We start from the raw sequence: 11,762 nt of genomic DNA, 5'->3' as shown, positions 1-11,762 counted from the left end.
ACAAGAAGAGTTTCCCTTTCGTTTTATTCTCGGCAATGAGAGTACTGTATTTTACGCGAGTACACAAAAATATTCTACGTTAATGTTCCGTTGTGTGGAATGTAGTTACAGTATAATCCCGGATAACCCAAGCCCGAATTATCCGAAATCGCAAATCCAATAAACATGTACTGTACTGGAATAATCTAGAAGACGGGGACGCGCTAGGCTGTGCTATTACAATACTAACTACATATAGATGTACTGTAGTCCTAAAAATGTTCATTTAACTTCCAAAAACTAAAAACTGAAACCACTGGCGTAACAAACCTTAAGTCCTGAGCCGGCCTCAACGCCATATGTTAACGACTGGTGGACCTACAACCAGGGTGGAAAAAATCATTATTTAAAAAAAAAAATCATTTTTGTTGATTTTTTGATTTGAATCGATTTTTTAAATTTAAATCAAATCTTTCTCCTCGTATAATAGAAGTCACGAACTGAAGAAAAAACATTAGGAATTAGTATTAAATGTTATTTATGCCATTTAAGCGAAAGTATTGAGGTTAAATTTTGAAGTAATCCCCAATCGTTAACCTATTTCAATCCCAAACAATATTTCTTCAGCATGAAGGAAAAAGTACAGCAACATTTATCAACATGACACTTTTCTTTTCACGAAAGTTACTGATATTTCGCAGGGGCATATTTTAAAAAATCGAAACTAGCTAGCGGCACGAAATACATATAAAGTACATATATTTCACCTAAAATTAAGTAACTAACTCTATGGTCTATGGAACTCGGAGCTTCAATGCCACGTTTACAAAAGCTCTCCATTGATTTCTATCCTTAGCCAATTGGATCCAGTTTCTACTTTGTATTCTTATTTCTGCGAGATGCATCTTAATATTGTCTTCCCATCTGCGCCTAGGTCTTCCTAATGATCTTTCTCCGATTGGTTTTCCAGTTAAGACTTTGACAGCGTTCCTACCTTCTTCCATTCTGGCCACATGACCTGTCCACCTGAATCTCCCAGACTTGATGACCTTAACAGTGTTGGGTAAACCGTATAAATTATGTAGTTCCTCGTCATGAAGTTTCCGCTATTCCCCATTCCCGTTCCTCTTGGGCCCGAATATTCGTCTCAGGATCTTGTTCTCAAATACTTTCAGTCTATGCTCTTCTCTCATAAAGCGACCATGTTTCGCAATCATACAAAGCAACAGGCATGATTATCATTTTATATATTTTAAGCTTCAAATTTCTCGACAAAATTCGCGACAACAGATTTTGAACTGATTAATAACAACAATTCCCTGCTTTTAGTCGACATTTAAGTTCTTCCTGAATATGGTTTAGGTCTGTTAATATTGATCCTAGATATTTGAAAGTATCCACTTCATCAAAAGTATTATTCGATATTTTAACGCATTCAAAATTTGCCGTATTGTGATCCCGAGGAACCTATGTATTTAGTCCATAAATTTCGCTTAGTTTTATTTTTTTTAGGAGAGGGGATCGGACCAACTCTAAATGCGCTCCTATTATCTGGAAACCAACAAATAGACGTGAATAGAAGAGAATTTTCGCTTTAAATGTCCATGGTGATTTCTCCGTTGGAATAGTTAACGATTTAAAAACCTTATGCTACGAAGAGAAGAAAGCAGGATTCACCCGTTATCCGTTCAAAACGGGATTTCTCTAATCATACTTTGCATGATACTCGTTTTCATACTGTGCTTACATACATTTGAGTCCCATTGTATTATTATCTTCCATAATCGAAATAACAGAACAGAAACAGGATTTTACTTATTTTCACTTTAAATTAATTTATTTCGGATTTTGATTTAAGTCAACGATTTTTATTTTTAAAAAATCAAATGATTTAAATCTTGATTAAAATCGTGATTTAAATCAGACTGATTTAAATCAACCCACCCTGCCTACAATTACTACGGTGACAAACCGGTGGTCAGCCCAAAGCGTCACCCTCCACCAACAGGCGTACACTCCTCAGTTTTCCTCACGACGCTGGGCAGACGTAAAAAATTTGGAGTATTCCAGCGGAGGATTGAACCCAGGATCACGTGGATATGAATCCAACGCTGTAACCACTAGATTATGGAACTCCCTAACTTTAATAAAGAACATAAGTGTAGCATACAAAGAAAGTTTTGAAGTTATTTGATCTTCAAAACATTTCAGATAAATAAAAAATATTGTAATACAGGCCCGGTAACAGATGTCCATGACCTAACAAATAAACAAAAAAAAAAAAAAAAATATCCGAAATAAGCCTCCTACTTTAGATCGGTTAACCGTGGTTATACTGTATTATTATTATTATTATTATTATTATTATTATTATTATTATTATTATTATTATTATTATTATTATTATTATTAGTTATGCATAGTAGCTGTAATCATAGTGGCCATACTGTTAACATTGTAAAATGGTACATTAGTACGCATATAGAAATTGTAAATGAAGTTCGAGTAACACATGGCCATTCGGTTCAGTTTTTGCGGGGGGGCCCCGAAGCCGGTATCGCCGCCACTGTGTGGGAGTAATGACAGACATCAAGGAACACCACAAAACTATTTATTTATTTATTATTTATGAAATCTGTAACAGAGGTGTAAATTCTTTTCATGTTAACATTCTTGACTGCTTATTCTTTGAACATCAATGGGAGTTGAAGGTGACCACAGCGAGTTCCACAGTCCACTGGTCGCACCCCAGCTACGGGCCCGTTCTAATGCGCATAATTATTTGAAGTTGACATTTTGTATATTCATGCAATTGGAAATGCATCTAATCACTAGCGGCGCTAGGCTCGTAATAGCAGGGGGCAAGAGGGGAGGCGAGGCAACCAAATTTGTTTTGCTTTGATTATTATTATCGGTTGTAAATATTATTATTATTATTCACCTCGGGTGGCTGTCGTCCCTCCTCGGCCCCTGTAGTGCCGCCACTGCAACTAGTCCCACGCATTTGATGTTTGCCGTGGAGATTAATAGGATATTTGATTTTGAAATTCTTCGAATGTGAAGAGGCCAATGGGACGTGTTTGGTGCATCTAGCAAGAAGCTTATTATTTTATACCCAATTGAATAAAACGCACTAAATTTAATTTAGTAAATAAAATCTCAACGATTTAATGTCTAGATTTACTTTAATTTTAAAAATATCAACTGTTCTATTTGAGGAGAGTAAAAAAATGTATAGCAACGGGCCTGATTTGTTGACTGTTCATGACGTAGCTACGGTGCAAAGAATTATTCATGTTACAAAAAAAAAATTATTACTTCATAGCCCTATGATAAGTTATTTCCTACAGTATGACCCATTCCCTTCCCTCAAAAGAAATTTAAAAAAAAAAAAAAAAAAAGTAATGTTAAGTAAATATTAGTTAATCTCCATACCCTTGTTTTGAATTCTGAACCACTCCCTCAACTCTTACGTATGGGTTACGCAATTCTCAAGAAAGTAGAGGGAAAAAGTAACTCATATTAGATTCAATTCGTCGAAACGTTGACAGCTCAATTACTAGTAACATCAGATTTTACTTTTGTGCGCTTTTGTTTCATATTTAATTGATAAGTAATGACGTTAGATTTTAAAATAAGCTACACGACCTTAGAGTAAAAGTAAACAAATAACTCTAAGCATCTGCTTCGAAACTGTTTGCTATGCGCGCTTGGTTGGTCGGTAAGTCAAACTTCAGGCAGTGTTGGGAGTGCCAGTGACGTCATACATCACGTGTCCACAACGGCGGGTTTCGGCCATGTTAGCTTGATACAGTGTGGTGGTGGTGAGGGAATTGAGTTGTGTTCGTGTTGTGATTTGAAGTTTTGCTGAAAGTATAGTAAACCATGGCGACCAAATCGCTTAGAAAGACCACTATAACTACTACTTCGTCTGTAACATCTCAAAATCCGACACCTGGGCCTTCTACATCACCTGGAAGACCTTCGAGTCCTCTTAGCCCAACCCGGCATAGCCGGTTACAGGAGAAGGCAGAACTGCAGAATCTGAATGATCGTTTAGCTGCATACATAGATCGAGTGAGGCAATTAGAAGCTGAAAATTCAAGACTTACACGTGAAGTTCAGACATCACAAGAAACAGTAACTCGCGAAGTAACTAACATAAAGTCTATGTATGAGCAGGAATTGTCAGATGCAAGGAAGTTATTGGATGAAACTGCTAAAGAACGTGCCAAATTGGAGCTTGATTGCAAACGGCTGTTAGAAGAAAATGATGAACTGCGTTTGAAGTAAGTATGTTTTAAAATTGTCAGGTTCTGTTTTACACTAAAGTATATATAAATACAATATAATATGTTATAACATCGATTTAGTGGGCGTTACCAACAGCACTCAAGTCACATATGACCAGTGGGCCTCTACACTTGATACCGGCGTTATGATTGTAATTCAACGGATAATCTTTTATTCAAGAGTTCTGCAAGATTGAAAGAATAATTTTTAAGTATTTATATTTCTGTCTGAAACCGTATGTGTAGGGTTGCCACATGACATCCCCCCCCTTTTTTTTTTTTTTTTAAGATTTCACAGAATTTTTTACAATGTCGAGTAGGAAAATGCAGGTACTAAGTTTTTTCCTTAATGCTTACAGCTAAATGTCTTGTATTTCCTCGGGAATTAAACATTTAGACAGTATTAACATTCTTTGCAAATATGAATCGTGACGTAAAACTCCCTCACGTTGGATTCATGAAATGTGAACTACTTTTAGTTGCAGCAAATTCACTCTGGTTATAGTTAAGGAGCCATACTTCCCATTTAGGGAAGGACGAGAAACGCCATACTTTCAGGAATTATTCAATGACTATCTAGGATGTTAAAAAGGAGGTAATAGACTGAGTTCTTGCCCTTGTACTTAGGGTGTTTAGGTAGTGCAACAGTAAGATGTATCCTCGTGCACGGGAGATGAGAAGTAGCTGTTCTTAACTATTACCTTCTTCACTCTTACTGTCTTTGTCTCTTAAGGGAGAAGTTACGTCAATAGGCGCAGATTCACTTTAGAAGGGCTCACAGGGTGTCTTTCGGTCACGAAATCAGAAAACGGTCAAGAAATTGAACTTTTGTTCTGTAAAACATGAAAATTCACCGCCAAAATGTCTGTAGTTGGCTTTAGACGCTAGCAAATCGCAAGCAAAGCACGCTTCTATTGCATACATTAAAATTCGGCCTGATTCGCACTCAAATTCGCTCTTGAGAGTGTTACAAATTTTATGGTTTGGTAAAGAAAAGGTCACAAAATTTAATTTCGGAATTTTAGTAGACACTCTGGCTCAGCATTAAACACTAACCAACTTGTACTAGGTGGCCATAAACAGCACGAATGCCATCGAAGGGAGTCTGGACAGCTCAGTAGGGAGAGGAGCGTGAATGGAAGCAAGGAATTGCGTCATGTAGGGAGCAGGCGCGGCAGCGGTGGTGGGTTGCGCGTAAACTCTGGCAATACAACAAACTTAACGTTCCACTGGTATTTTCACTTCTTTCTGCTTTCCTCTGCAACTTTTCACTGCCAATTTCTTATTTCACGTCTCACTTTACCGCAGTAGGCTACCGTGTTAAGCTTTCAACTGATTCATTTCTCTTTGTTTATGTTATGCACGTCCCATTTCTTACATATTAACGTCACGTCTGAGTAACTCACTCTTGAAAATTGCGATTTTTTCCCTACATCGTAGGAATATGAGGAATTCCTTGAAACCCTAATGTTTTATCCTTTCGTACGTCAGGTAATTGAAGTTGCTGTTTTAATTTTGTTTGATATTTGAGTACAACATTCAGTTCCGTCATACCATAACACTATCATCACTGCCGTTACCTTACGGAAAATAAACAATCTCCAATTTTATTCACCAGGTGGAATGAGTCTGACACCTTTCTGATTCTTCGATCATTGAGGATCACGATTTACAACGCTGCTTATTATCACCTACATGTTTAACAATACCTTCATATGTGCTTACACGTGCAGACGTATATCCAATATTCTCGCGTTTTACGCATGCTACTAGATCTACATATATTCGGATTTCTTATCTGTTCCTCTTTTCAAATCATAATTTGTTTCTTCCGTACATTTTACAAAACTGGGATACCATCTAAATTGAGATTTAAGTGGTCTGCCACTTCATTCAAATGAATTTATTCATTTCGAAGTGCAAATCAAAATGAATGGAATAATATAATTAAATTTTGCTTGGCGTACATGGGACGTATTCATTATAAGTAGGTTATTAAAAGTTGCTATGATCTCTACTCCTTCATAGCTATGTAACGTAGTTTACATCTAGAAAGCTGTTATTTTCGATTTGAGGAACCGGAATCTGAAATGACAACAAAGAGCCACGTTGTGAATGATCATGGCGTATATATTTGTGGAAGTATTCGGAAGTAAACTCCTGAAACAGTATCAAAATTGATGATTTGTTGGAAAGGATTTTTTAAGTGAAAGGAATATATTTTTCATTAAATCGCTAACTACATCTCGCCCAATAATTCGTAAAGAAAATAAACAAGCTTCAAACCTAACTTCAATTTTATTAACCTAGTCTTCCGCTTTAAATAAGTTTCGTAGCAATCCTGATCATAGTGGAGTGTTGGTGATATTCCTTATAGCAAAACCTAGTGAGGATGTCTATGAAAAAATGAAACGAAATTTTTAGTTTTACGTCCAACTGTTGTGACTTGTAAGCTAAAGGAGACGGGTGATGATTAATGAAAATAAATGACTATGAGAACTCCGAGAAAATCCATTGGCACGATGATGTCCTCCAAAAACTTAACATGATGATGCTTATGTGTATAAAAGTGTTTATTTGTGAAATGTTCAGGTATGCTGCACTTTTAAATGTCTTTTGAAATGCAAGCAAGCTAGGGTGTAAAATGTAGAGTTAAGTTTCGCACACTGTGTTCAGGATTTATTATTGAATGATGAGTAATCTGCAACTATAGTTTCTGAAAGTACACTCTTAAGTGACACGAAAATAATTACATTAAATGGAACCTAAGCTGATTCCTCTGAGCACAAGAATATATAGCCTATATTTATTTCTTACGTGCAGATTATTGACATGCTCTTAGTTTGTAACGTAATTGGAATATGAATTTTTAAGACTGGGTGATCAACTTCGGAATTAGTTAGTTGATAGCTAGATATAAAATGTGGATTGATGTTTGTAATTTGTGGTAGTAATCCATCGAAATAATTCTTAATTTGTGTCCAACTACTTCGCTCGATGAGAACACTCGGTCAAAAAATTGTAACAGCTTTTTCAGGTCAACCGTTCTGAGTAAGGTGTTCCTGGGTTTTCCTCATTCACACCAGGGAAATGTATAATAGTCCCAGGGCACTTTTCCATTTCTTTCTTCCTCCCCAATTCCTCGGGAAGTGTGACCGCCAAGGGACGTCATTTCTCATACGTGATAGGCTAACAGGCAAAGCCCAGAAATCTCATTCCTAATCGTAATCGAAATACTTAACTAGGTTTATGTATCGTGTTTGTTCTATAAACTCATGTTGAACTTCCATCACTTATAATCATGAACAGTGAATTCCATAACTTATAATCACGGACAGTGAAGTACAAGAGTTGATTATGAACAATGTTGCTACTGAAGGATATGACACTACAGAACTATATGTACGACAGTTTCATAATTTGTTAGTCAAAGAGTTACTGTTGTTGGAAAGATTGCTCTAGGAGTGAGGAATAATCCCTTAAAATTGTAGAAACTGATTTTCAGCAATGGAATATTCAATGGGAAACAGTAGTTTCTTGCGACATTCAATATTTATAACGTGTGTTTAGTTTTAACGAGCTTTTTCAGTAATTACTTGGCCATAAATTCCATTTTAGGTTCCTTAAAACCTTTTTATTTATTTATTTTTGACAGTTGTCTAGTACAAGGAATTTACATTACCGTATTAACAAAATAGGCTTAGTGCAAAAGAAAATTCTGAAAAGCGAGATCAGTTACCAGTGAGTTGTCCGATCTGGTCAGGGAACATGGAAACAGAGCAGTTGCATAGAGTCTAGTGCATTAAATGTTGGACATAATAAATAGATAAATAAATAAATAAATAAATAGAGTACACTTAACAAATGTACTTTCCTTGAGTATTGAAAGTATTCGGGTTTCTGTCTTGGTACTGTTTTCTTTCGGTTGCATGAAGTGCAGAGTAAAGCATATTACGTTTCAGTTGTAATTACTTTGTACGAGATGTGAGTCGTATCCTTGATATTATTTTCCCTGTATGTTCTGTGATTAGTAACTACTTACAGTGTTTGCTGTTGTCTGTTTGAATTATTATTAGTTTAGGCTTTCTACCTGATTGAGGGTGTAATTTCGTCAGGATCTGTATATGTGTATAAATCGGTTAAATCCGAAAATGATTGAGATTATGCCTCTAGACTCTTGTATTGAGGAGGGCAAATGATTTGAGTGACACAATTAGATGTATAATTGAGAGTTAAAAAGTGTAATTTATTGGTAATTAATACAATGTTTTCAATCTTAACAATATTACGAGTGAACCAGGGAATTCTTGTGCCGTGTGGTCTTTCACTTGAGTTTTTAATGGAAGTATGTGAAAAGAGGTAAATGATAATCTTAAAAAAGATGTCCTTGTATTTTTTCCACAACTGTGATCTACAAGAATCTAGTTGGTTTGGTGTCATATAGGGGTAGCGTAAGTGGTAAGATATGTATCTTCGTACTGGGTGGCCCGGGTTTGATCAACGGTGCGAATGAGTAGTAATCCCCCGCTACTGCTTTGGAAATTCATGCAAATACTTTAATCCTTTGAACAGAGAGGACAAACTATTTTGGTTGGTAGCCAGCACGGGTACGTTTCTATACTACAGGAGCAATATAATTATTGATATAAAAAATAGTTTTTTGGTACTAATATTACAATTTTACATATACTGTGGATACTAACCAGTAATAATGAATGTCACAAGATTTATCAGCTAATAGGCCTATGTCAGCGGAATTTGCAAGCGCACGTTACAAAACAACTGCTTTTTGAACTCAACAATCGTGTGGTAATGTTCGAAACATTGACCAGGACACAATACTGGCTCATTCGAACATGTCTGCCAATAACAAACAGTTTCCTTTGTTTACTCTTAATTTTTTTCTGTCAGTACGTTTAAAGCAGAGACTTGCTATAGTCGTAGCCTTGTACGGCACAAGTGTTAATAGACATGACGAGAGACAGTGTGCTCCTAGTTCCAGATACTTCTCATGATAATGTGCTGAGGGATGATTCGGTAGTAAGGAAAGACTATTCATTTTAATCTATAGTCCGAATTATCACTCAGTAGAGCTAAATGGAACTCATTGCAGTTCCATAACGGTATATTTTCGAACTCAAATTGCCAGTCACGCAAAATTCGTGCGAACAATGCTCGACAACCATTAACCTATTATTATTCTTATTATATACAAAATATGCGTGACAACGAACAAATAGGATTGATATGTTTTGGTTCAACTTTAGTTTTCAGACCATTAATATTTCTCATCGGGGGACACGTGGCTTAGTGGTAGAGCGCTTACCTCTGATGTTTAGCGTCCCTGGTTTGATCTCCGGTCAAGTAAGTTCGTGGTGGACAACATTGTGTTCGTGATTTTTCTCGAGCTATTCGTGCTTTCTCATTCCACAAATTCTTCCAACGTCATTTACTTGCCTTAATCAGTCTCCCTTAGTCTAACAGCCATAAATGGGACGTGGAACTAAAACATTTCATTTTTGTAGGTTATATATTAAAATAACGCAGAAACATAATTATAAAATGTGTTCAGACAACATAGGTATTTGTGGCTATTTCCGTTGTGAATGTTAAAAAGTGTAAGTAGTGGATTTTAAGAGAAATATTAACATAGACTTAAGAAAACATTAACATTTTTCTCTATAATTGAGAAACACCGATAAACGTATGTAGTTCTACTCATAGTAGCATAATTTCTTGCTTTAAAGAAAATACGCATGGTAAATAATATGACAAGAATCTATTCAAGCGTAGCATCAGTATACCGTTGTAACATTTGGATGCTTCATTGAGTACACCATTTTTTACTTCTATTAAATCTACCAATGCCATTCATGTTCCCAAGTATTTTGGACGTACTGTGGTATAGATATAAATTATTTTACAAAATTTAAGTGGTCACTATGTAGGTAACCTAGTTCGTCGATGGATTTGCACTTAATGTATCTGTGCGATACTCGATTTTAATATGCAGTTTTCAGTTTCAAAGGGAGTACGGGTTTCTGCTTTATTAACCCCCTCTTGCTGGTCTAGTGGCTAGCGCGCTTGCACACCGTTTCTGCACTGGGACACGGATTTGATTTTCAGTGGAGGAGCCTTGAAATTTGGACTCATTACGGTGGTCCGGATTACACCTTAGACCGTAAATTCACTTCTCATATAGCTACATTGCACTGAAAAGTAATCCTAACTCCAACCAACAACCCAAAATATTGGTAATTAAGGCATTTATTCTGCGATAAAGCCATTGTGACTATTTTGTGTGTCATATCAGAAGAATGCTGAAATTGTCTGTAGTAGGAGTATTGCTTTCTCCAATCTTCCTTGAAATATGGAAATAGTTTTGTTTATATAAAAATAGCATTTTTGCTGGACACGTTTGCATTTAATACCAAATAATCAAATAGGCAATGTAGCCGACTGTGCTTTTATTCTTTTTTTTTTTAAGTAGGGTAATTTCGAATTGACGTAATGTTATACAGAGTTCTGCTGTCAATAAGAATGTTTTGGAGTTTCCAAGAGTATTTGCCAGTACTGATGGAATCTATGAATCCTACATTTATGGCGTAACGCGTTGAGAAGCCGGAAGTAGTAGTACGGGATGATAAACTATATGTTTTAGAAGTTTCGTAATGCTTCTCAGAACCTTTATCGTTTACGTTGTGGTGATAAGATAGAGTATGAAATAATTTATTTCTGAAGTGTGAAGTTACTTTTTTCTTACCTTCCACGTCTCTCTTTTCTTTTCTTTCTTTCGTTGTAGTACATTGGCTACACGAGTGAAGTGCTTTCCCTGTGTGTATCATGTAGGAGAGCATGTTGTGGGCTGACCCATTTGGTGGAAGCCGTTCTATTCCGGTACAGGATGCCGTGTGTTCACACACAGCGTCATGTTGCGTCATTTTTCCGCCATGACGTCACACCTAAAATCAACGCTTGGCATGATTACGTTACCACAGCTGTATGATGGAGTTCAGCATTGTTTCACATTTTGTTGATTTATTGTACGGGAATTAAAATTAAAAAATGGAATGTTATCCCTGGAATATACAGTTTCTGCTCCTTTTAATACTCAGATGGGTGCTGGAGAACCCCAGCTACTTATTTGCTAGTTTTGTAACTAAATTTGCCAGAAATGTTTATTTAAATTCTGATGTGCTGTTTGGAGATAATGGAAATTGTTAGTCAAGCACAATTGCTGCCACTAGTCAGGTAGGAGCTCGATACAGTTCATTCCTTACTTTGTTTGTGTCTAAACATTTTGTATTGTGCAGGGGTTCGATTAGGTAGTTCAATGGTCCGTCTGAATCCAGTTATTCTTTGATATATAACCATGATAATCAGCTTTGGTTCCTTCATTTTCACTTAGGCCTGATACGTCTGTTTCATATCTTCCGATTAAATTTCGACTTTATCTTCGATATAGATCTTCAAAATTTAATAACTAGAAAG

General features: G+C 36.2%; 1 protein-coding gene across 2 annotated transcripts in view; it reads left to right on the top strand.

Moving 5' to 3' along the window:
* Positions 1–3,635: 3,635 nt before the first annotated feature.
* The window catches only part of LOC145675755 (lamin-like), an 82,821-nt gene continuing 74,694 nt past the window's right edge, over positions 3,636–11,762 (top strand). Inside the window, exon 1 of one of the 2 annotated variants that reach the window (XM_081746421.1) lies at positions 3,636–4,268. In XM_081746421.1, coding sequence (XP_081602547.1) covers positions 3,865–4,268 — 404 coding nt within the window. In that variant the 5' untranslated portion in view covers positions 3,636–3,864. The remainder of the gene's footprint in view (positions 4,269–11,762) is intronic. The other variant, XM_081746411.1, reaches the window with a different exon arrangement.

Source organism: Thermobia domestica, chromosome 2 (genome assembly GCF_964235325.1).
Source record: "Thermobia domestica chromosome 2, izTheDome1.hap1.1, whole genome shotgun sequence".
Classification (NCBI taxonomy): Eukaryota; Metazoa; Arthropoda; class Insecta; order Zygentoma; family Lepismatidae; genus Thermobia; species Thermobia domestica.
This window is presented reverse-complemented; position numbering and strand designations above follow the sequence as displayed.